The 25,245-nt window shown below is 42.2% G+C and overlaps 2 protein-coding genes across 6 annotated transcripts in view; one reads left to right on the plus strand and one right to left on the minus strand.

The window, feature by feature from the left end:
• The window catches only part of EXOSC10 (exosome component 10), a 127,931-nt gene extending 123,520 nt beyond the window's left edge, over positions 1-4,411 (minus strand). The window contains exon 1 of one of the 4 annotated variants that reach the window (XM_033921975.1): positions 4,352-4,411. In XM_033921975.1, coding sequence (XP_033777866.1) covers positions 4,352-4,363 — 12 coding nt within the window. In that variant the 5' untranslated portion in view covers positions 4,364-4,411. Of the gene's footprint in view, positions 1-360; positions 462-524; positions 885-4,351 lie in introns of those variants that run through there. The other 3 variants (XM_033921973.1, XM_033921974.1, XM_033921976.1) reach the window with 3 other exon arrangements.
• Positions 4,412-4,596: 185 nt separating this feature from the next.
• On the plus strand, positions 4,597-23,945 carry UBA52 (ubiquitin A-52 residue ribosomal protein fusion product 1). Of its 2 annotated transcripts, none has more exons than XM_033921978.1 (5): positions 4,597-4,620; positions 12,471-12,592; positions 13,996-14,082; positions 16,528-16,630; positions 22,403-23,945. In XM_033921978.1, the coding sequence occupies exons 2-5, from the start codon at positions 12,490-12,492 to the stop codon at positions 22,494-22,496; spliced, it is 387 nt and encodes a 128-aa protein (XP_033777869.1). In that variant the 5' UTR covers positions 4,597-4,620; positions 12,471-12,489; the 3' UTR covers positions 22,497-23,945. The 2 variants fall into 2 exon arrangements, with proteins under 2 accessions (XP_033777869.1, XP_033777868.1); XM_033921977.1 differs by lacking the exon at positions 4,597-4,620 and adding an exon at positions 5,317-5,467.
• The last annotated feature ends 1,300 nt before the right edge of the window (positions 23,946-25,245 follow it).

Here is a 25,245-nt window from a genome sequence, read left to right on the forward strand (position 1 = left end):
CTAGATAACTCCTTAAGACCTTTCCTTTTAATAACTATCTTAAAGCTCCCAATCACATTTTTGTTGGTAGAAAGAGAAAGCATGCAGCTATTCAAAATTTGGAAATATATTAGCTTCTTCTGGAAAATAAGTCTAGTGCAGTAACATTCTCTTGGATTGCCACTTCATATCAAATCATCCTAAAATGCTGTTATAGTCCTGTTTTAACTTACAATATTATGCAAGGATCTGTAGTTCTGATTTCCTTAGAGATATCAATGATAAAACCACAACTATAAACCCAAGGATTCGACGAAGCAAACCAGAACTGGATCCTCCTGCCTAAATGACGCCAGATAATACAACCACCTTAATTCTCACCCTTACGTGGTCTTCGTGTTTATATTTTGCGTTCATCACTATTCTACCGGTCTGTTTTTCGTTGCTAAACGCACGGGCCACTCCATATCCCTCCCATACCAGCCCCCAGCCTTCCTGCAACTCGCCGGCCCGGTAACAACGAGGCTGCCAGCTTCGGCACACACCTTCACGAATGAATCCGCGTCTTTGAAGCCCGGAAGCAACTGTTCCTCACTGCCAGCACGCTCCATCTTCCACTGCAGGCCTCCTGCTCGGCTACTAAGCGCCGCCATCTTCGCTCAGACGCCAACCAAAGTCTCGCAAGTGCAGAGCGCATGCGCAGCATTGTCTCGTTGGACGGGCGAGAATTGGGCGCTGACAGGTTTTCAGTCAGGCCCCGGTTTATTTTAGCTTTGTACAAGGGCAGCAACACGCGTTCCAATGGGACAGTAACGGTGGGGCACGACTTCAGCACCATATGGCTTCTTGCAAAGCGATCCAATGAGGCCTCTCCTCATATCCGAGGGCGAAAGCAACCTAAGTAGTGAAAAGGTGGGTCGTGTGGAAGGGGTAAGGAGATAACAGGCGTTGGAAGTTAAAAACGTGCCCAATTTGTGGTTCACTTATGTTTCTTCTGGAGAGAGTATGCGAGACCTCATCATCCACTCACCCAGTCTGCACCAACAACAGAGCCGCATGCAATTACCCCCTAGTTCAAGAAGAGAGATTTTGGCCGGTGATGGATTTCTAACAGTCCTATACCAAGCAACATTCTGGGACCAGCAGCACTGATTTCAATAGGTAAAACGAGGAATTAAACAAACAAACCACCAAACACTACCAAAACCCTTATCCACGCTCTCATCACCTCTGCTTAAGACTCGTGCAACCTACTTCTCTCAGGCCATCCACCTCTCTCTCTCTCCTTCAATCTGTTGAAAATATTGTTGCAAAAACAAAACAAAAAAAAGACCCCAAAATATCCACAGAGAAGAAAATCCAGAAGAAACCAAAAGAAACTCTGTGGAATGACAATGTTCCTTAATGGACTTTATTTGAAAATTTCAAAGTTCCAAAGGTACACTAAAATCATCCACATAAAAGTAAAGTAATCCACATAAAAGCCTTAAAGGACCTAATCTGCTAGGGATGCAGGACCCAACATGGTCTGCGTTTCGACAAAATGTCTTCTTCAGGGGTCCTAATATGTGGTGCTTGCATTTGCAATGGATAGGAAAATATTGTTGCACAACTGAGTCATCACGTTCACAGTACTCCTCTCCTCAAGTCACTTTATTGGCTCCCCATCTGTTTCCGAATACAATTTAAACAACTCTTACTGACTTAAAAGTGCATTCACTCTGTAGCCCCTCAATATCTCTCCTCACTTATACCCCCCCCCCCCCGTGAACTCTATTTATCGGGTACGTCCCTTTTATCTGTGCCCTTCTCCACTGCCAACTCCAGCTCTGTCCCTTCTTTCTTGCCATGTTGTATGCCTGGAACAGGCTGCCAGAGTCAATACATCATGCTCCTCTAGCAGTATTCACTTTTTTGAAGCTGCTTTCAACTCTTAACCCCCACTCACTGTCAGATACCTATATCCATTGTATCATTCTGCCAAAAACTCCCCAACCCTGATATGTCCCGTCTTTCTGTCCAAATTAGATTGTAAGCTCTTCTGTCAGAGACCGTCATTGAATGTTAAATGTACAGCATTAAGTATGATAAATAGTAGTAGTATTGACTGGCTGGGCCAAAATTTAGTACTAGTGCTTACATCCAAAAGGTTGCCATCTGCTTCAATGGCCTGCAAATGTATTTCAAAAGATAGTGTGCTTGATCTGCATGCTCTGTGTATGCTCAAAGGTGCTCCATCCCCTCCTGTGCATGTGATAGGAGGCAGCAGAGTAGAGGGCCAGTGATGGATGATTTTCTCAAGTTTTGTGGAAAAATACTCTGCTGATGGGGAAAACTTTCTTTGGTTTCAAGTCTCAGGTTTATGCATTTGTGTCTTCTGACACATTTTTAGGCAGAAAGAAATGACATTTGTATTTATTATCTGGATTATTTACCTAGGCAGTATAGAGAGCAACAGAACTCTGAGGAGTGAAGTCAGTTCTGAGTTTTTTTTGCCATTTTTAATCCACTTGTCTGGTATAGATAATTAGAAATCTGAGGGCCCCCTTTTATTAAAACTTACCCCCTATGAGCGTCAGGAGCAGCACAGGCCATTCAGCGCGGCTCTCTGTGCTAGAAATTGCTAACGCAGTTTGATAGAAGATAGATAGAAGAGGCCCTTAGCATGCGCTAAATGCTAAGAAGCCTATTTTATACCTATGGGCATCTTAGCATTTAGAATGCACTGCTACTACTACTACTATTAATTATTCTATAGCGCTACCAGACGTACGCAGCGCTATACAGATTCGGAAGAACATAATAGCCTTACTAGGTCAGACCAATGGTCCATCTAGCCCAGTAGCCTGTCCTCTTGGTGGCCAATCCAGGTCACTAGTACCTGGCAAAAACCCAGAGAGTAGCAGCATTCCATGCTACCAATCCAGGGCAAGCAGTGCCTTCCTCCATGTCTGTCTCAATAACAGATTATGGATTTTTTCTCCAGGAAATTATCCAAACCTTTCTTAAAACCAGCTGCGCTATCTGCTTTTACCACAACCTTTGGCAACACGTTCCAGGGCTTAACTATTCTCTGAATGAAAAAATATTTTCTCCTATTGGTTTTAAAATTATTTCCCTGTTACTTCATCAAATGTTCCTTAGTCTTTGTAATTGTTGATGGAGTAAAAAAAAAAAAACAAACTGATCCACTTGTACCCATTCTACACCACTCAGGATTTTGTAGACTTCAATCATATCTCCCCCAGCTGTCTCTTTTCCAAACTGAAGAAGCCTACCCTTTTTAGTCTTTCCTCATACAAAAGGAGTTCTATCCCTTTTATCATCTTGGTTGCTCTTCTTTGAACCTTTTATAGTTCCACTATATCTTAAGATAGGGAGACCAGAATTGAATGCAATACTCCAAGTGAAGTCACACCATAAGAACATAAGAATAGCCAGCCCAGTAGTCTGTTCTCAAGGGGGCCAATCCAGGTCACTAGTACCTGGCCAAAACCCAAGGAGTAGCAATATTCCATGCTACCGATCCAAGGCAAGCAGTGGCTTCCCCCATGTCTTTCTCAATAACAGACTATGGACTTTCCTCCAGGAACTTGTCCAAACCTTTCTTAAAACCAGCTATGCTATCTGCTCTTACCACGACCTCTGGCAATGCATTCCAGAGCTTAACTTCTCTGAGTGAAAAAATATTTCCTCCTATTGGTTTTAAAAGTATTTCCCTGTAACTTCGAGTGTCCCCTAGTCTTTGTAATTTTTGATGGAGTGAATGGAGCGATATAGGGGCATTATAACATTTTTAGTCTTTTTAGTCCTTTTTCTAATAATCCTTAGCATCTTGTTTGCTTTTTTAGCCGCTGCCGCACATTGGGCAGAAGGTTTCATTGTATTGTCTACAATGACACCCAGATCTTTTTCTTGGACGCTAACCCCCATTGACCCAAGCATCTGGTAACTATGCTTTGAATTACGGTATTCTTCTCAATATATGTCACTTTGCATTTGTCCACATTAAATTTAATCTGCCACATGGATGCCCATTCTTCCAGTTTCCTAAGGTCTGCCTGCAATTTGTCACAATCTTCCATGTGTTTTAACAACTTTGAACAGTTTAGTGTCATCTGCAAGTTTAATCACCTCACTTGTCTTTCCAATTTCAAGATAATTTCTAAATAAGTTAAATAGCACCGGTCCCAGTACAGATCCCTGTGACACTCAACTATTTACTCTCCATCATTGAGAAAAATCGCCATTCCTCTGTTTTCTATCTGATAACCAATTCCTAATCTACAATTGAACTTTCTCAGGAGCCTCTCATGAGGAACTTTGTCAAAAGCTTTCTGAAAATCTAGATACACTACATCAACTGACTCACCTTTATCCACATATTTATTCACACCTTCAAAGAAGTCAAGCAAATTGGTGAGGCCAGATGTCTCTTAGCTGAACCCATACTGACTCTGGTCCATTAAATCATGTTTGTCTATGTGTTTCCACTGTTTTGCCGCTATAGGAGGGGCCTTAGGCGCTTGGGCCAATCAGGCCCTAGGATCCTGTGGGTTGGGGAGGGGCTAGCCCGCCTCATTTGGACAGAGGCGGGCCTGCTGGCCTGACGGTGTGAGGGACCGTCCGGCCAACTTGCAGGTAAACCTGAGAGGGGGTTCCGGAGTGGAGGGTTTTGTTTGGGGGTGGGGGTCCGGCAGGAGGGGTTGGGCACCCTCCTGCCGGTGATCTTCAGGGGCAGGTTCTGTCAGTAGGAGGGGTTGGGCACCCTCCTGTGATCTTTGGGGGCAGGTTCTGTCGGCAGGAGGGGTTGGGCACCCTCCTGCCGCAATCGTCAGGGGTGGGGTGGAGGGCCTACCGGCAGGAAGGGTTGAGCACCTTCCTGCTGGCAATCGCGGGTTTTATTGGCAGGATGGCCGCGATAGTCGGGGGGGGGGGGGGGAGTTGGGGAGGGGAAACTGGTGGCCGTAGCCACGAACCTATACTATTCGCGGTAGGGAGATCCCTTGCCACGATTAAGTATAGCGGCCGCGTCTACTTACCACATTGTAAGCGTCTCCCTCACTACTAAGGAGATGCGTAGGTTCGCATAAGGGTACTGCCTAGCCTTAGGCGAGCTTAAGCAGGCTTCTAGGCTCCAGTGCTTTCAATATAGGCGACCTGCCTGGGGAGCATTTTTTTTTTTTTTTTTTTTTTAGAAAACGTGCCTCCCGATTGGCGAATTAGACAGCTGTAGGACGCCTACAGCTGCCTACAATCGGGACGCACTTTGCAGAGTCGGGGCCTTAATGTCCAAGCCCAATGCTTAAGCACTTGGGGAAGAGAAAGGTTTGCAGCTGCCAGCTCTGCCAGCGACGAAGATAAGAGCGAAATTCCACGTCTTCCGTTCAAAAGCTCACCGGCCGCCGTACGACGTCAGAGGCCACGTGACCTGTCTGCTTCCGCCATCTTTCTTTTCTCTGCCCAGTATCTGAGGAGCGCCTAGAAGGTAAGTGATCCCGTGGAGGGGAAGGTTGACTGCTCAACAATCCCTTCTGTATCGTCGCCATCGTTGCCTTCACGACCTTGGGCGCCCCAGCCGGTGTCCGTTCCACGCCCGCTGAGACCGCCCCGGGCGGATTGGTTGTGGGTATGGCTGGTAGATTGATGGGGCGAGAGCTCTGTCTTTGGCTCTCCCCGTGAGGAGGGAGAGGGCTTGGTACGCTTTTTTCTTGGCTGAAGGGTGGGTTGCTAACGGCGCATTTTTATTCCACCCCCCCCCCTCAATTCAGTTCAGAATCTCCACCGCGGTGCGAAGGGAAGAGGAGCTCTGCTGACTTCAGAGCTTTCTCTTTAAGGCCTGGAGCTGGTCGTTTAGGCCCGCTGGTCGGGTGAGGTGCATGCTGACTTTTCTCTTGGCTAAGAGTGGTAACTTGTGTGCGGCCTTTTGTTTTCCCTATCGCGCCGGGCCTGGTGGAGGGGAAGGCTCCCGTTCCCATACTTCTCTACCGGGATAGAGCCTGGAAACTCATCTGGTGAGGTTCTGCCGCCTTCTCTTTCTCCTCCGTCTGTTGACTGCAAAAGGAGAGTTTATTAGGGTAGATTCTGAGCTAAGGATGGATTTCTATAAAGCAATCTTACTATTAAAGAATCATGTTAGCACGTGTGTTAATTGACATAGTAGTGTCAGGGGTCTATACACAGCTTCTTAGTCTGCAGCTGGAAAAGTAGTGGAATAAAATTGCTTAGGATGGTTAGAAGCTAAAGTAATGAAGATTCCTTAAGGGTGGTTTATATCAGGGCTGTGGAGTCGGTAGATAAATGTTCGGACTCAGACTCCTCAGTTTTTTGTACTTCAGACTCCGACTCCAGGTACCCGAAATTTCCTCCGACTCCACAGCACTGGTTAATTTTCAGATCGTTAAAATGGAATGTCAATCTAATCTAATCTAATCTAAACCTTAAGTTTATATACCGCATCATCTCCATGAGAATGGAGCTCGACACGGTTTACAAGAACTTAAAATAGTGGGTAGAGAAGAAGAAAAAGGATTACATGAACTTATGTGTAGTAGGGGGGAAGGATAGAGCTACAATTTGCTGAAAAGCCAGGTTTTCAGTTGTTTGCGGAATAACTGAAGGGAGCTCAGGTTCCGCAGTGGGGTGGTGAGGTCGTTCCAAAGACCTGTGATTTTGAAGAGAAGGGATTTTCCCAGTTTGCCTGAATAGTGGATGCCGCGTGGCGAGGGGAAGGCTAGTTTAAGCCTTTGGGCAGTTCTGGAGGAGTCGGGACTGGAGGAGTTGAAAGACAGTGGGATAAGAGGAGGCAGGATTCCGTGAATGATCTTGAAAGCAAGGCAGGAACATTTAAAATGAGCATTTTCGACACCACCTTCTTTTTGCTTTTAATCAAGGTTCTAAGGCCGCAGAAGCTGCTCGCAACATTTGTGCTGTGTATATAGTGGGTGCTATAGCTGAAAGAATCGCTTGTGATTGGTATGCCAAGTTCAAAAATGGAGTCGGTAGATAAATGTTCCGACTCCTCAGTTTTTTGTACTTCTGACTCCGACTCCAGATACCCGAAATTGCCTCCGACTCCACAGCCCTGTTTTATATACCATAGCTTGCAAGTTGGATTGCAGAAGATGTCAATCATTTTTCTCAGCTCTGTCGTCTTGTCTCCCTGGGCATTGCCCTCTCCTGTCTTCTGCAAGTGAGTTGAGAATTTATCTTTTCATCTGCTCTGCATTGGATTTCTTATTTTCAAGGGTTTCTGGGGTTGTCCTAAGGGTCTTCCACCTCTAAAACCCTATTTCTAGTGCAATAGGTGTCATTCTAGACATGTGGGTTATCTCCCTATGGCCGTGAACCATCAAAAGAAGGAATCTACTCTGGATTTTTTTCTGGGTCCTTCCTAGAGAGTTGCACAGAAACAGAAATCAAACCTGTCTTCACCCATCCCCATAAATGTCAGAAATGGTTATTTCATTTAATTATGCTACTGAATTAAAGACTCTGTTAGAGACCCATTTACAAATAAGGAAAGACACTTTATTTAATTTGAAAATATTAATTGTAAATGGGTATCTGTTAGAGTCTCTAATGTAAATAAAAATAATCCAGCTGATGAGTTACACTTGATTGAGGGAAATTCTGGCTGCCTATGGAGGAGGTCCTCAGCTGAGGATGCTTGGGGATCCCCCAAGGTCAGCAAGTACTTAAATACTGGAGAAATAAAACCAGACATGCATGCCCTTTTCTTTTAAACACAGTACAAAGACATCTGCTATATACATTTCCCAAAGCTAGCATATTTCATTCAATAAATTCCCTTTTTCTTTTTTTCATTTGTTGTCTGGAGATTTAATTTTCCATCAAGTTGTTTCCAGTTTCTCTTTTTTCTGCTTTCCTCTCTTCTGAAAATTCTAAAAGTGGTTGCTCTCTATCGGTTCCTCTTATGATGGTCCAGCATTTCTCTCTTCCCTCCCTCCCATTGTACAGCGTCCTCCCTCCCTTCTATCCTGGATCAATCTCCGTCTTTTTCCCCTCTCCACTCCTGCACAGCAATTCTTTCTCTTCTCCACCCCTATGTGTAACGCATCTCCTTCTCATTTCCTCCCTTGCTAGAGAGGGAGGGATTTAGGGTGCATCTTTCTCACCCTCTCTACAGCCACATTCAAATTTTCTCCCTCTTTCATCCTCTGGCCCTTGGTCAGTATTTTTGCCCCTCCTCACCAATCCCATGCCCAACATTTCTTCTTATCGCACCTCTCCAGCACCATGCCATGTTTCATCCTTCATTTCCTCCACCAGGTTCAACATTCCTCCTTGCATCCCTTTCCATCTGTCCCACCCTTCTCACTCCACTAGAACATCCAATATTTATCCCTTCCTCCTCTCCATCATGTCCAACAATTCTCCCAAGATTTACAAAGAGCTGCAATGGTAGAGAAAGGAGTTTGAGATATTCTAGTTCTCTCACTCTTTTCTCTTCCCAAGGTCTAGCTTGTCTCCTCTCTTCTCCCCTCCAACCCCTTGCAGGTCTCTACCCATCTCATCCCTTCCTCCCTCCCCTTTCCAGACCCTGACCTTTTTTTGTCTCAACCCACAATTTCCCCTCCCCCCAGGCCTACCTGGATACTGGATCAAGCAGGGGGATCTTGGGGGCAGGAGTATGGCCCTCTCACAGCATCTGAACCCTGCAGTACCCCCACCCCATCCTCTCTGCCATAATTAGGTAACACTCCCCTCCCCGACCTACCAAGGTACTTTGTGGTCGAGCAGGGGTGTTAGAAACATAGAAAAGTGACGGCAGAAAAGGGCCAAGGCCCATCAAGTCTGCCCACTCTATTGACCCACCCTCCTAGCTACCCTTTGAGAGATCGCACTCTGATGTTCCATTCCCTCTTAGAGATCCGACATGAGCATCCCATCTGTTCTTAAAATCTGGCACACTACTGGCCTCGATCACCTGTGCTGGAAGCTCATTCCAATTGTCAACCACTCTTTCGGTGAAGAAGTACTTCCTGATGTCGCCATGAAACTTCCTGCCCTTTATTTTCAGCGGGTGCCCTCTTGTGGCCGAGGGTCCTCTAAGAAAGAAAATATCATCTTCTACCTCAATACGACCAGTGATGTACTTAAACGTCTCAATCATGTCTCCCCTCTCCCTACGTTCTTCGAGAGAGTATAGCCGCAATTTGTTTAGCCTTCATACGATAGATCCTTGAGTCCCGAGACCATCCTGGTGGCCATTCGCTGAACCGACTCAACCCTCAGCACATCCTTACAGTAATGTGGCCCTTTTGCTCTTGCCTCCTTATATAGAATTCCTATGAGCATCGGAGCTGTTACTGCCGCAGCTGGTGCTAAAAAACATGCTAAACATATTTGTCTTAATTGTAGAAGAAACAGAAATATAAGAAAGTTTGCTATCTCTCCCTTGACGTGGGCTTGTAGGTCTGTTATTTTGCGATATGAGAATGTTGATTATTATTCTAGTTTACTTTGTAACTAGTCTTTATTTCTAATTGTATGAATGTATATAAAAGAACAACAAGGGTGAATTTGTACATGCTGCTCGGGGAATTACAAGGGGGACTGATGAGGTGGATAGAGTAGGGGACTATAGAGGGGATGACAAACAGATATGGGTGGTTTATAGTCTGGTAGGGTAAGGACTTAAACATGTACTACATCCAGCACTGGTCGCCATACATAAAGAAGGACATGGTACTACTTGAAAGGGTCCAGAGAAGAGCGACTAAAATGGTTAAAGGGCTGGAGGAGTTGCTGTACAGCGAAAGATTAGAGAAACTGGGCCTCTTCTCCCTTGAACAGAGGAGATTGAGAGGGGACATGATCAAAACATTCAAGATACTGAAGGGAATAGACTTGGTAGATAAGGACAGGTTGTTCACCCTCTCCAAGGTAGGGAGAACGAGAGGGCACTCTCTAAAGTTAAAAGGGGATAGATTCCGTACAAATGTAAGAAAGTTCTTCAGCCAGAGAGACTGGTAGAAAAATGGAACACTCTTCCGGAGTCTGTCATGGGGGAAAACACCCTCCAGGGATTCAAGACGAAGTTAGACAAGTTCCTGCTGAACCGGAACATACGCAGGTAGGGCCAGTCTCAGTTATGGTGCTGGTCTTTGACCAGAGGGCCACCGCATGAGCGGACTGCTGGGCACGATGGACCACTGGTCTGACCCAGCAGCGGCAATTCTTATATTCTTATGTTATAGCTTCAAAAAAAGTGGGCTTTCAGCATGAATTTGAATACTGCCAGAGATGGAGCCTGATTGTTGGATGTTTTTCACAAAACATCTAAACTCATACTGAAAATGCCCCTCCACTTGTCTTTACAAAACAAATTAATAAAGTGTCTGTGCTTATTTGTAAATGGGTCTCTACCAGAGCCTTTAATTTAGTAGAATAATTAAATGAAATAATTACTTCTGAAGTTTATAAGGATGGTGGGCAGGGACAGGTTTGATTTCTGTCCCCGTGCTACTCTCTCTCTACTCTAAAGAGCATCACTTGGTCTCTTGGAGAGTGGACGAATGTGACAGTTAAAATATTGGAAAGGCAAAAAGATAAATTTCTACATTAATTCAACTTTGGTGTACTAGATGTTTTTTTGTGTACAATGTCTCTTTTTTTTAATCTTATTACTTGCAACTTTTTAGTGAGGCCACCAGAGATATATAAAATGTCTATTAAAAAAAGTCATTAATCTTTCACGCAAAAGTAGATGGAAATCAAAGCAAATTTAACCCATCAGAAGCAGAAACAATCGCGTATAAGCTAAGTAGACTGGAATGATCCATCTCCTCGCTTTTCAGGGCTCGTTGATTGTATTTTAATTCCATCTTTGTTCACAGCAATGTGGAGATCAGTTTACAAACGGCAGTTATAGATTCAGTGCGGCAAACATATAAATCTTTAAAAAAGGGAGGTGAAATGCTGGACATAGAATCCACTATAAGCCGGCATTATAGTCAAAAAGGTTAAGTCGATGGGTGTTCACCAACGGGTATGCTCTATATCTACTATGCATACGAGGGGCTGCTGAAAAGCTCTCAGTCTAACCAACAAAGATGGGGCAATCTTCATCGAGGGCTATACACGGAGTTCAGTGATTATCCACTTTTTTTTGTTCCGTCAGAAAAATATGGAACAAAAAAGTTGAAAATTAGCGCTCAGTTATCCTGCTAATTGGTTTATGTATTTAAATCGTATGTACAAATTGGGAGTGGACAATTTTGAACACTATGTATAGAATTAAGAGGAACATGAACATGGATTGTTTTTAGGAGTGAGGGGGCAGAAGAATAAACCCCAAACCTTAAGTATTGAATATTATACTTCAAGTCCATTGTTCCAACTATAATAAAGTGATATCAGTAACTGATATTCCCCCCCCCCAATCTTATTTTAATTATAGTTTGCAACCGCTTTTTTTTTTTTTTAGTCCTATCAGTTGAAATGAATTGGAATTTATACTTACAGTTCTCTCTTTTCCCTCTGTTCCTCTGTGATTCAGGGCTAAGCGCTTTTCAGAGATCCTGTCTCATAGCAGTTCAGACACCAAACAAATAGCTAAAACTTGACTGCCTGCAGAGAACCATTCTATACTTAATTTAAGCAACTTCTGTATTCCTTTCTCCCCCTTTCCTCTTTACTTCCCCTTTTGCCCATTCTACCTTTTCCATTTCGAGTCACCTAGAGCCTGTTTAGGTTTGTACGACTCACAAATACTAGATTAGATTAAGTGTGTGATCATTACCTGCTCATCAATAAAGCCCTTGCAGGTTCTCTCCTTTCAGAACAGCATGACTACCGAATGTTCAGGAATTCTTATTCCAAACTGGTGGGCACTCAAAGACCCAGGCTTCTCTAGTCCTGGTTTCCAGACAGCTCTCCCAACGTCAGAGCTGCACTTCTTTGTTGGGCAGCAGGCCCTGCATGCTGCACGTGGCTGACATGAAGCCTTCCTCCGATGTCATCCGGGTCAGCTACATGTGGCGCTGCAGGAGGGCAGGAAAAGAAGATGAGCCACTCAGCTTGAGCTGCCTCTAACCCCCTGTGACCCAAGGGGGTGTCCCCACGGGATCCCTGCAACCCGAAGGGGGAACCCAAGGGAATCCCGTTGTTCCCGTGCAGCTCTCTAGTAATGAGGAGGCTGTTTCCGCTCTCCAAGTTACCACGTGACACTATAATCGGTAAAAAGGCCGTTTCCGGTTCGTTCTTTTTCTCCATGTCTGGGTTGTTGAAAGGTGGGGGGTCGTTAGTGCTGTTGTGATGGGGGACAGGCGGTGAAAGGCACGAGGAAGCTTAGGGTTGGGGCTTGGAGTGGTGTCGGGGGAGGGGCTGAGATGGGCTTGGAAGAACCGGTAAAGGTGGGCTCTGCTGCCACCACGTGCACTGAACTTAGGTGCTTGGCAGCTTCTAAAATAATGGAAGTAGGAAAGCTTGTTATGAGCAACTAGTAACTCATTTCTCTTTTCTAGGTAACCCGTTGGTGTTACGATGCAGATCTTTGTGAAGACCCTTACAGGGAAGACTATAACCCTTGAGGTTGAGTGTAGTGACACCATCGAGAATGTGAAAGCCAAAATCCAAGATAAGGAAGGTAATAGATTGCTTGAGGTGGCGTTTTTAACTAACTTATATTTAATCCACTGCAGAAAATGTATTTCTTGGAAATATTTGTTTGCCTGCTCTTTTGATCAGTTTGTCTTATTGTAACTTAATATTGTTTGGGACTTTTGTGCTGTAGGAAGGAGTTCTTCTTACATTTCTCGTTTCAATATATTTTCTTTTATCCCATTTCTATAGCTGCTACTAGACATATGCAGCGCTGTACACATTCTTTGCAGGTACTTCTAAGGAAACCTGGTTGCCTTTTCCTTAGGTACAATACAGTACAACTTCTTATATTACACAGTTTTCAACACGGAATCATTGTGGCTTACAGCAAGATGAGTTATAGTTGTGATATAGTGTTATTGATAAGCAAATTTTATATTGCTAGGTTAGTTTTAAGGATGGCAGTTTGTGTGATAACGAGGGCTGGGAAGAATGAGTGTACTGGGGTAAGAGAGATGTCTTTAATCTTTTCCTGAACAGGCAATGTGTGGGTAATCACTGCAGGTAGACTGTTCCAGATATGTGGTCCTAGGAACTCAAAGGTAGAGTTAAACATCCTCTTCTGATGTACTCCCTAAGAAGATGAAAACAGTATCTTAAATCGCTGTGTACACTTCTCCCTCAGTAGACGGTAGTTAGGGGCAGAGCCGGCTCGCGAATATTAAAAAACCCGTAAATAATATTTGGGCTGGTAATGCCCCTAACCCCCGCTTCCCCCCGGCTATTTTAAGCCCCCCCTTAAGCCTTACCTGGTGGTCTAGCTGGTTTTCGGGCAGAAGTGATCTTCCACGCTCCTGCCCCTTGTAGATCACTCACAGGAAATGGCTGCCTTGAACTCCCGTTGTCTCTCGAGACTACGATGGGAGCTCAAGGTAGTGTGGGAAGACGCTCCTGCCCCGAAAACCCGCTAGACCACCAGGTAAGGCTTAAGGGGGGGCTTACAGGGCTTAAAATAGCCCGAAAAAAGAAAAAGGCATTTTTGATTTAAAATCGCAAATAGTTGAATCCGTAGATACGGAAACCACGAATACGAAGGGGGAAGTGTAGTCCTTGAATTAAGGAATGTGTGTTGAGACTGGAATGCTGGCCACTAGTCTGCTGGAGTTTTCTCCATAGATGGGCTTGTGAATCATACAGCATAACTTATAGTGATTAAGGAGGATTCTAGCTCACTAGTTGTTGCTTTTTTTTGTTATTGTTTGTTTGTTTTTGTAATATAAAATGTGAAGTTTTGTGTTTTTTTTTTTTTTTTTTTAAACCTTAGGCTCAGTTTTGATGGTAATAATTTACTAAAAATCAGAAGAAATCATTTTGGAGAAAAATTTATATTTTTATGTACATCATAAAGTGTAGAGTCACTGTGTAAGTATGACTTATTTTCCTCAGGTATTCCTCCTGACCAGCAGCGCCTTATTTTTGCTGGCAAACAGCTGGAAGATGGTCGTACCCTGAGTGACTACAACATCCAGAAAGGTGTGCTCACTTAAAACCTATTTCGTTTAATTTTGAGAGCATAAATGTTAAATAAATGCATATTTAGAGACAAGTTGAAATTGAATTACTTTTCATTTTTGGGTATGCCTATTTCACATCCTCCCTTTTTTTACTAAACCGCGATAGTGGTTTTTAGTGAAGGGAGCTGTGCTGAATGCACCATGCTGCTCCCGCCGCTCATAGAGTTACTATGAGCGTCAAGAGCAAAGCAGAGCATTCAGTGCGGCTCCCTGCGTTAATAACCCCTATTGTAGTTTAGTAAAAGGGAGGGATAGTGAGGCTTTAATTAAACTTCAAAATAGCATATTGTAGTCATATGGATGACTTGTTTTTGCTATAGAATTCAGAATAATGCTTAATATAGCTAACTTTAACTGCTAACGCAGGCAAATTAATATTTTAAAATGTGAGTAAATACTGTTTTTCTGTGTAGAAATAAGAAAGAAAAAATATGAAAGATCATTATAAAGACAAATGAACACCTCTGCCTGAATTACAGTTCATAGAAAGCTTGGAGAAAACATTTAGGCTCATGGTAAAAATAATACCATGATGAGAGCGATTTTCCTTTTATCAACACAATAGCATACACATTATATGCATGCTATTCATGTAGAGCAGGGGTGTCCAACCTTTTGGCTTCCCTGGGCCGCATTGGCCGAAAAAAATTTTCTGAGGCCGCGCAAACGCTGCAGCAAGACAGAGGAGGGAGCCAGCAAAATGGTAAACACCCAGGGGCAGCAGAGGAAAACACTGCATCGCCCTCGACCGGGGCCGCACAAAATACTTCACGTGGCCGCAGGTTGGACACCCCTGATGTTGAACATTTTTTTTTTCCAAAGTCTTTATTCATTTTTCATCTTACATCAAGTACACAATATTACATCATTTAAATTTATACACAACACTTGAATTTCTTTCTATTATTATTTTAAATACATAAATTTATTCCCTCCCCACCCACCCTTCCCACAAATATTTTAATCATAAATTTCGTATAAATATTACATTGTTATCTAGTGATTAAACCTTAAATAGAACTTTATACCACCCCCCTCCCCCATATAAATGTACTTTCAATGGAAAATGGCGTCTAATCATTGCAATAAGTTGTTAATGGCTCCCAAATCTTTTTAAAATTATTATAATTTCCTTTTTGATGTAGAGCATTGATGGTAAAAGGAGGAGGAAATGTCTGGCGCTTGCTCGGAAGAGCAATTGCTAGCACAGCTTCTCCTGCCTGTCCTGTCAAAAAAAAAAAAAGAGAAATCCTTCTCTCCCTGTCTGTCAGTTCAGCTGATTGGGGCAGGGGAATCCAGAATCAGCTGAGCTGGTAGTTATCTTAGGGAGTCCTGCCATGCTCAGCTGAACTGGCAAGCAGGAAGACCACGGTCTGCTTTTTTTTAATGGGCGCAGCTGTTGTGCATGTATACATGCACAACATCTGTACCCATTTAAAAAAAAAAAAAAGTCACAGGACCTCTGTGCTGGTACCCTACTCTCCCAACCCTTGTACTTAATAAAACAAAACAAAAAAACAATTGGCAGGGGGGATGCCCACTTTTTCCTGTGCCTAAGGTCCTGATTGACTCAGGCCCCTGGGAGAAGCCTTAGGTGCCTGAGCTAATCAGGGCCTTAGGCCCCTCCCTGATACATCCCAGGATGTACTGGGAAGGGGAAGGCCCATCATTTTGAAGAGGCAGCCCTGCTGGCAGGAGGGAGTGTGCATTCCTCTTGCTAGATTTTCAACAAAAAGGTTTGAGGTTATGGAAGGGGGGGTTGTCGGGGCTCCTGAGCTGGTGGGGAGGTCCTTCTGGCAGTAGGGGGGTGGAGTCTCTCCGTCAGAAGGGAGTGGGCATTCCTCCTGCCGATCTGTAATTTAAAACCATACAAACAACACAGATCACTTTTTGAAATTATCCAACCCACTGCAATAAATTAGCAAAAAAGGAGGGGGTTTCTTTTGGAATAATAAATATCATTCAGATCACTATTATTGCACATATAGTGTCACAAGCTTAATGTACTTGAATGCCAAACATCACTAATATATTATTTGAGCTGGTCGTACAGCAACCCATCTCATAACTTTTCCCAAGTAAAAGACAAACTAGGAAGATGAAGAATCATACAGTGACCTCGAACTCAGTGCATAGAACCTCTTATAACATATATGTTATTTCAGGTCCTTATTCTGGATTTATGCAGTGCCATATAATCATCTACGTACGTCAATCCTCCATCCCACCCTTAATTTTCCATAGCTTTATTTCTAACTAAGATTAAATTTTTTTAATTTATTTATTTACCAAACTCTAAAACTATATGAATGAATTGCATAAATGAAAAAATGAAAACAGCAACACTTATCTAGATGGCTAACTGCCAAAACCATGTTTTCTAATCCATATGTTAACTTTCCAGAGTCCACTTTGCATCTGGTGCTTCGTCTGCGTGGTGGTATCATTGAGCCATCCCTTCGCCAGCTTGCTCAAAAGTACAACTGTGACAAAATGATTTGCCGCAAGTATGTATTTTGTTTTGGGTTTTGTTTTTTGTTTGTTTTGTTGTTGTTGTTTAATTTGCAGTTGGTACTAAAGGAGTGTATTGCTGACAATTGTAAATAGGTCAGTTTGAATAGATTTAGCTGTTGCTTGCTGTCTAATAAAAATGGGAATAAGATTGTTCAGTGAGAGTATATTAAGTTGTTCATCCACATAGTTTCCCTCGGATGAACTCTGCAGGGTCCATGTGAAAGCGAGAAGGGTTGGGATCTGAGTTTGAATTAAAGGAGGAGATAACAAGTAGGACTGTTGGCTTCTGCTGAATGAGGTGAATTGCTTGCAGACATGGCTTCTGTAAATAGTGTAGTGAAGGTGTCTAGTCATCTATTTACTTTTTTCTTTAGCCAGATGTTAATGACAAATTTCTACTGTGTTAGCTTCTCCAGAGGATCCCAGACAGATAAAACTCATAAAATCTGTAGCCAGTATAGATAGTCCCCGGGTTAAGAACGTGTTCCGTTGTTTTGTGTTTTTTTTAAACCGTTCTTAAATTGAATTTATATGTAACTCAGATCCTAGTATTCTTTCCACCTTCTATACCTCCTTAAGGCCCCTCTTGCATCCTTTTCCATCCATCCCACTGTTCCCTCTCCACCGCCACATCCAACATTACTCCCTCTCATCTCTTTCTTCCCCCTTCATCTCTATCTCACTCCTCTCCCACCACCATGTCCAATAATTATCGCTCCCTACCTATGCCTAACAATTCTGCACTTTCTTCATCTCCCCATGTGCACCATCTCTTTCCCTCTTTGACGCCTAGTTCTCCCTTTATTCCCTCCCTCTTTCCCTCACTCCCTCCATTCTTCCATCCGATGGCTCATGCTCCCCTCCCTCCTTTCCTTAATTCTGTGTCCCAAGTTCATGCCCTTCCCTTCTTCCTTCATCACTTCTCCAAAATCTCTCTGTCTGTGTCTCTCTCTGTCTCTGTAAAAAGGGGGGTTGGTGTTAAATCTCATGACCCTTAAGAGTACCGGGGCAGAGGAGGATTAAGTGACTTGTCCAGGGTCGCAATGTTTCAATTATTCAATATGAACTGCTCGAACACTCATGCATGTAAAAATTACAGCCCAACATTTGTTGCTGGGCCCTCCACCTGTTGTGCATCATGTTACGATTGACCAGGGTCCAAAGATGTCTAGACCCACCTAAGTGAATGGTGGTTCTGTGCTGAGTCAATCTTCTGCCAAATCTGTCATTCTTTGTTCTTGAAGCTTGCCCCTTAATCTGTGACATGCTGCATTGTGTTCCCACAATCCTGCTGCTCTCATGGCTCCTTCCATGAAGTGTCTGCCTTGGTGTTTAACATATTCATGATAGTGTCGCAAGAGCAAAGTTGCATCATGGTGTCGACCTGGAACAATAAGTGGACTCTTCTCACCCCTTTCCAGTTCTGCTTGGGTGAGGTGCCCTCCAACTCTCGGGAGGCCTTATTTGTCAATGAAATGAGCTCAGCTTCAGAAATGGGCTGTCTTTTTGGAAGATTCATACCCTTCCTGATGCATTTGAACTCGTTTGCCTAGGTGTCTTGTACACAATGTAAGTTGGTACTTTTTGCTTGAATGATCTCATTCACTGATAAGAGCTTTTGTGCAGATGTGCCAGTGGTGGACAAACATCCAGATTTTTTTTAGCAGTTGGTCAATGATATGAAGTTGCAATATGGTTCAGATGTGCTATGATCATGACTTCAGTTAATACAGAATACTGCAGCTAAGCTCATTTTGGGGAAACAAAAGTATGATCATGATTCCCCTTTGTTGATAAAGCTTCACTGGCTCCCAGTTCACTTTAGGATCTAGTTTAAATGCGCATGCATAATCTTCAAGCTTCTCTATGGAATATTGGATCCTTCTGTCCCCTTATGTTGGAATACCCTTAGACTTTGCCATTTGAGAAACACACAAAGATATGTTAGCCTTCCCTTCCTTTAAGGGAATTTATTTAATCTGCTGGGAAGCTCAGTTGATCTTTTATTTTCAAGTTTGCAGAGATCTGGAATGAACTTCCTGACTTCATTAGAACTGCCATCTCTGGATCAGACCTTTGGTCCATCAAGTCCGTTTATCCGCACACGTGGAGGCCCAGCCAGGTGTACACCTGGTGTAATTTTAGTCACCCATATTCCTCTATGCCTCTCGTAAGGAGATGTGCATCTAGTTTGCTTTTTAAATCCTAGAACGGTGGATTCCGCAATAACCTCCTCTGGGAGGGCATTCCAGGTGTCCACCACTCGTTGCGTGAAGCAGAACTTCCTGATATTTGTCCTGGACTTGCCCCCCCTTAGCTTCAGTCCATGTCCTCTTGTCCGTGTCACATTGGACATTGTAAATAATTTTTTTTCCTGCTCTATTTTGTCAATTCCTTTCAGTATTTTGAAAGTCTTGATCATATCCCCTCGCAGTCTCCTTTTCTTAAGGGAGATAAATCCCAGTCTCAAGTCGTTCCTCGTATTCCAAGTTCTCCATACCTTTTGTTAGCTTCGTTGCTCGTCTCTGAATCCTCTCCAGCAGTTTTATATCCTTCTTTAGGTTGGGAGACCAATGTTGGACACAGTATTCCAAGTGTGGTCTGACCATTGCTCTATAAAGCAGCATTATAACTTTCTCCGATCGACTCGTGATTCCTTTCTTTATCATGCCTAACATTCTATTTGCTTTCTTTGCCGTTGCCACACATTGTGCCATCAGTTTCAGGGTCCTATCTATCAGTACATGCATTTGTATCTCTCAGTGCATGCATGTATCAGTACATGCAGAATATGTATTTGTTCAAAAGTCTTTAGAGAATTTTTCCATTTCTCCCATTCTTGTCTTATTTCTGATGATGGTGGACCATCCCACTCAGTACTTTGAGAAAGTTTTCTTAGTAGGGATCTCCCTTGAATAGTTCCTGGATCATACAGACTATTAACTGTCGATAAGACACCTCTGCATGTGTGTGGTTTTTCTTGTGTAGATACTTGAAATGTGTAAATGCCTTTCTTTAGGTCTCAATGCAGGCCAATACTTCTTTGAAGTGGTGGGGTGTCTACTCTGAGATCTAGATCATTTAAATCCTTGATACAATCCTCTGCAGCAAATGCTGCCATTACTTCTGGACTGTTAGAAGTGATTTTGTGAAGTCTGAGGTTGGCCTCTGACAACATTGCTTGTGCTAATTTTAGCAGATCAGTTGCTTCTCCGGCTATAGGCAAAGACTTCAAGCTGTCAAGCATATGTGCCATACTCTTTCTCCTTCTTGGGCTCCTAAGCCCATATATTGCCACTGTAGGTGATGGACTATTGACAAAGATGTGAACGTTCATTCTATATTCCTCAATCTCTTGATTGAGATCATGGTTAAGGTACCACAGGAATCTCAAGTAGTTTCTGTAGTCTGGATGCACTAAAAAGCAGTAGAACATTTACTTGATGCCTGCTGTTATGGTGATAGGTTTTTTCCTGAAGTGAATCAAAGCTCCTAGTAAGCTGTTGATCATGCCAGGCCCAGAAAGCAGCACATAAGGGAGACGCACTGGAATTGAGCAATGGAGTCAAAACACAATCCTGATCTGGCCTTGCTTTTGTGGATGGTACACGCCAAAGATAAGTACTAGCATTCTTCATTGTCTTTCAGTTGTGGAGCTGGTTCTGTATGAATGTTATGAAGTGTTGTTTCATCTCTGGTTTCTTACGCAGTGAAGTAAGTCGAGATAGAGCTTGCTCCCTGTTGGGAAGTCATGTTCTGGGTGTTCAAAAGAATAGAGGAGCCACCCAACTGTTGGACTTGCCTCCGAAGAATTCCTTGTCCATGATTTTCAGGAACTCTCTTATCAACTGAAAGAGTTGATGTGTCATAATCCTTAGTGACTTGGAACACTGTATTGCCCAGATGGTCTTCTGGATCTGAATTATGTAGCTTCATACAATTTGTGTGAGAACAGATTTGATCCAAACATACAGGCAGTTTCATTGACTTGTTCCAAGTTTTATTAAAAATTTGATTAATCGCCTAGACAAAGTTTCAAGGCGAACAATAAAAAACAACCAATAGGTTTAAATTTTTGTTTATTACAAAGACCAACACTTAAAGACTTATAAACAGAGACTGGAGACTTACTGATACAGTAGGGTAGAAAGGGGAAGAACTACAATATAAAAACAGAAGGAGCAAACAGTGTCCAAAGTTTTTGCTAAAAAAAGCTTGACAATTACTAGTCATACGATGTCCTGAAAAGGACGCTCAAACATTAAATGCATCTCTGAATAAAAAAGCTTTTAATTTAGATCTGAACCGAACCAGTGATGATTCTTCTCTTAGATCCAAGGGAGCAGCATTCCAAAGAGACAGGGCAGTGATTTAGATGTATGTAATGTGTATATATATATATATATATTTGAGGGAACGGATAGAAGGTGATTTGAAGATGAACCTAGGGCTCTTGAGGGATTGTAAGGAATCAGTAATCTGTATGAATTTGGGACAGTTAGTGGTACACATTTTAAATGGCAAAAGAAGAATTTTATATGTTATCCTGTGTCCAATTGGTAACCAGTATGCCCTTTTCAATAATGGAGTAAGATGATCATATTTTTTTTTTTGGAGTTGATGATTTTTATTGACATGTTTTGAATGATTTGGAGACGGTGAAGTTCTTTCTGTATAATGCCCTTGTAGAAAGCATTACAGTAGTCAAGACTGGAGATTACAAGTGAGTATATTAGTATATTAATAACTGTAGAGTCTAGAATTTTTGACAGTGAGCGGCTCATCCTATAGAAAAAGTTCTGTATTCCCTTCAAGTTTCAACAGACTTTGTAGAGAATGACACGGGTACTGAATTTGTCCAATAACCCCAGATTTCAGCAGTGTCATTCTTTAGCTAATAACAGCAATGCTTAATTTATAGTTTTCCTTACCAGAGATGGAAAACCAACAGCTATCTGCAAGGCACTGTTCTGTTTTATCTAGTTTTTTTTCCACTGTAACTGGCTGTCTCCCAGAGGATCCCAGTCAATATAAACTCATTGAATGTATAGTCTCTAATATTATCAGGCTGGACTCTGGTTTCTTGAACAAGTACTTTAATATCAAATGTAAGAAATAAACAGTTCAGTTATTCTTAAGGATTTCTTCTTCTATAGAATCTACACTCATCCAGCACCTCCTATAGTTAGGCAAGCTGATAATGTATATCATACACTTTGTGAAGTAGTAATACTGTGCTCAAGCTTCTCTCACTAAACTGTATTTAGCCTAGCAGATTTATAGCTAATAACTGCAAGACTAGCAGATTCAAAGGTATAAACTAAATGGGAACAATGCTTTTCCTATTTCCCTATGCTAGCTGGCGTCTGCTAACACAGATTGTACAAGAGAAAATAAGCAAGAAGCAATACAGCAGTGCAGTTTGGGAGCTTGTATTAAAGCCGTAAACCTTATTTACACATTCAGTTCACCCTGGCTGTGGGAGCAAAACATCTACTACAGATTATACTACAATATAGAGAACATATATGAGCAAATTGAATCTAGAGCATGTAACAACTATTGTCACTTACCATCACCATAACAGGAAGCATTCCTCTTCCACAGAGCCCATTTGACCAGGACAAACATGCTAAAGACCTCTTGTTGATTCATCTGTCTTAGGGGATAATTTTTCTCCTGTTTATCTTTTCTATAGCTTTGCATGCATGATTTTGCTTCTACTTCTGCTGGTCCTAGATATCAATATATCCTTTCCATTACAGGTGTTATGCCCGCCTTCATCCTCGTGCAGTAAATTGTCGCAAGAAGAAGTGTGGCCATACCAATAACCTGCGGCCCAAGAAGAAGGTCAAATAAACACCTCAAGCTTTATACTTATGTCTTTGTCAGCATAACTCTAAAATAGGTGTCCTTTTTAATGTTATGCAGAATTGCTATGGTGAATAATGAACTTGTTCAATAAAATACCAGAGCTGTTAGAGCTGTTAAGTGTATATGGTTTTTATTTGGGTTAAGTGGGAATAAAACATGTGACAACTATTTGCAGTATTTCTTCTTGTGAAATTAGTAAAATAATTTCATTGTTAAGATCTCACAATGTTGTGATTTTTCTCGGTGAGTAGAAGGTTGGGGTCTGACCAGTTTGCAGAGGCAGGGCATAGTATGTAGGTTATTCATGCTTCATATACTGCTATGGAACATAAGAATTGCCATACTAGGACAGACCAAAGGTCCTCCAAGCCCTGCATTCTGTTTCCAACAGTAGCCACCCCAGGTCCCAAGTACCTAATGTAACCAAGGTTATAAATAAAATTTAAAAAATGGTATTCCTGTTGCTTTAAGAATTTTGAGCTGTACGTGTCACTTTTAGAATTCTGGACAGCACAGCTTTCTCCAGGAAGTGAACAGTGCTGGAAAGGGTTCTAAACTTGCCAGGGAGAGCAGTTGGGTGGTTAGCAGTTGACAGGACAGGTTGGTTTTAGTTGCTAGTGGCCAGAAAAGAACTTAAATTCACTTTAAAATCTTTTTAGAGTTCAATTTTAATCTGTATTTGATTTTTATCATAAAGAAATTTTGTATCATTTCTAGGTGGAAGTACAGAGCTCATGTGTCATTAAAATAGTAACAAAAATTATTATTTTTTTGTTCTGGCTGATGCTAGGAAAAAGGATAAAGTATTTTTTTGGCAGTGTAAGAAGAAATATTTATTGATGTGTTCTGGTGATTCAAGGGATTCAGTGATACATTGGAGTATGTTTTTATTTGAGTAAAAGTTTGGTTTAAATAATTTTGATTTTTAAACCTTAGATTTAAACCTAAAAGTTGCTAAATTGTGGGTGGGTTAAGTATAGGAAATTTCAATTATCCTTTCATTTATTTGGGTAGGTAGTGTTCACAGTGTTTGTTGTTTTTTTCATCAAATAGGATTGTAGGGTTTTGCTTCCTTCGAGGGGTGGTTTTTATTTTTATTTTTTAAGTTAGGGAGTAGGTTTCCTTGAAGAAGCTGTTCTGGCCAACGAGAAGAATGGGAAAAGGTACCCAACAGATCCCAACGAAAGAAGAAGAATCCTAACGGAGTTTAGCGGTATATAAGAAATAAATTACATTACATTACATTACATTACTAGATACTCACTTGTTTGTCTGAAGAAATCCTATCTGGCAGATATTTGTAAGAGAAAATTTTGGAAAAGAATCAAATTCTTTTAGAACTGTTCATCTGATAGTGTTGATTTCTTTTAATGCCTAGACTAATAAGAATATAATATTTTATGTATGAAAAAATAAACAACTTGTTACCATTTACTTTATTTCACCTGTTATATTTGTCTATTTAGCTGTAGGTTTATTTTAAATGTACATCTGTTTCCTGGCTATAGGGAGAAATACTCAGCTAAACGATTACCAATAAGATATTTAATGTAAGAGTCTCTCAGATGGGGAGAGGGTTACACTAGCTAAATCCCAAGTAGCAAAACAGATATTGGGAAGACTGCCTTAGCAGTTTACAGTACAATAGTAATAAGAAATAAAAATACATTAGTCTAGACATGCACTGAATTCTTTCAGATTTCATGGGTAAGTGATGTGCTATAAGTTTATGCTAGTGGAAGTATTCATATAAATGTGATTTGACAGTCATAAGGCAATGTACTCTGCACTAAGGGTGATGACCAACTGAAGCAGGGGAGCTGCATTTTGAATACAAATAAAATGCCTTACTATTTTACTGAGTTTAGGTGTGGGTAGTAGTTGGTGTCACATCCTGTTCACTTAAATCTATAAGTGGAAGGAATTGATTTGGTGGACTGCTGTAGCCCATTCCAAACACATAAGTTAGTATTCACTGATAGTGTTTGATTTACAAGATGGCTCTTCGCCCTCTGCTGGCTTTTAATACAGGCAAGATCTATACAGTGCAGCTACTACAATCCATTAAAAAAAGAACACAATCGATCCAAGATGGTGACTGGGATGGACATATAACGCTGGGCTCTGCGTTAGTGCCGTTCTTACCCTCTCCCTGCGGCTAGATTTCCTGGCATTGCTCGGAGGTTTTTGGAGCAGGGCGTTACTGGATTGTATCCAATTTCTTAGCGGTGTTTGCAATGGCCATGCCAACTTTGCTGTGAGAAGATGGGGAAGAGGAAGGGAGCTCTGCAGCCAGGACCTCCAGCTGCAAGCTTCAAACAGCTGACATAGATGATGCTGGATGCTAAACTGCAGCGGCAACCATTGGGGACCCCCCCCCCCCCCAGGCTTCAGGAGGGATGCCGATTGAAGCGGCAGACCTTAGTGGTAATCAGGCTTTATTGAGCCTGATCCAGAGGCAGCCCCCTTACCAGCCTGCAAGTTTGATTACTTGTTTGGAGGAGGCGAGACAACCAACCCAGCCAGGGGTTTAGTTGTTGAGCCCCAGAGGAGAAGAGGGAGTAGATGAGATGGAGATCTGCTCACAATGAAGCCCTATCAACAGTATCCATTGCAGTCATGGGTGAGAACTTTTCCACTTCATTAGAGCAGTTTGGGGAGATTATTAAGCCTGATAAAGTCTGTATGGACGACCTGCGGAAGGCCATAGCCACTGTGGACTCCAACCTCAAAA

This window comes from Geotrypetes seraphini, chromosome 15 (genome assembly GCF_902459505.1).
Source record: "Geotrypetes seraphini chromosome 15, aGeoSer1.1, whole genome shotgun sequence".
NCBI lineage: Eukaryota > Metazoa > Chordata > Amphibia > Gymnophiona > Dermophiidae > Geotrypetes > Geotrypetes seraphini.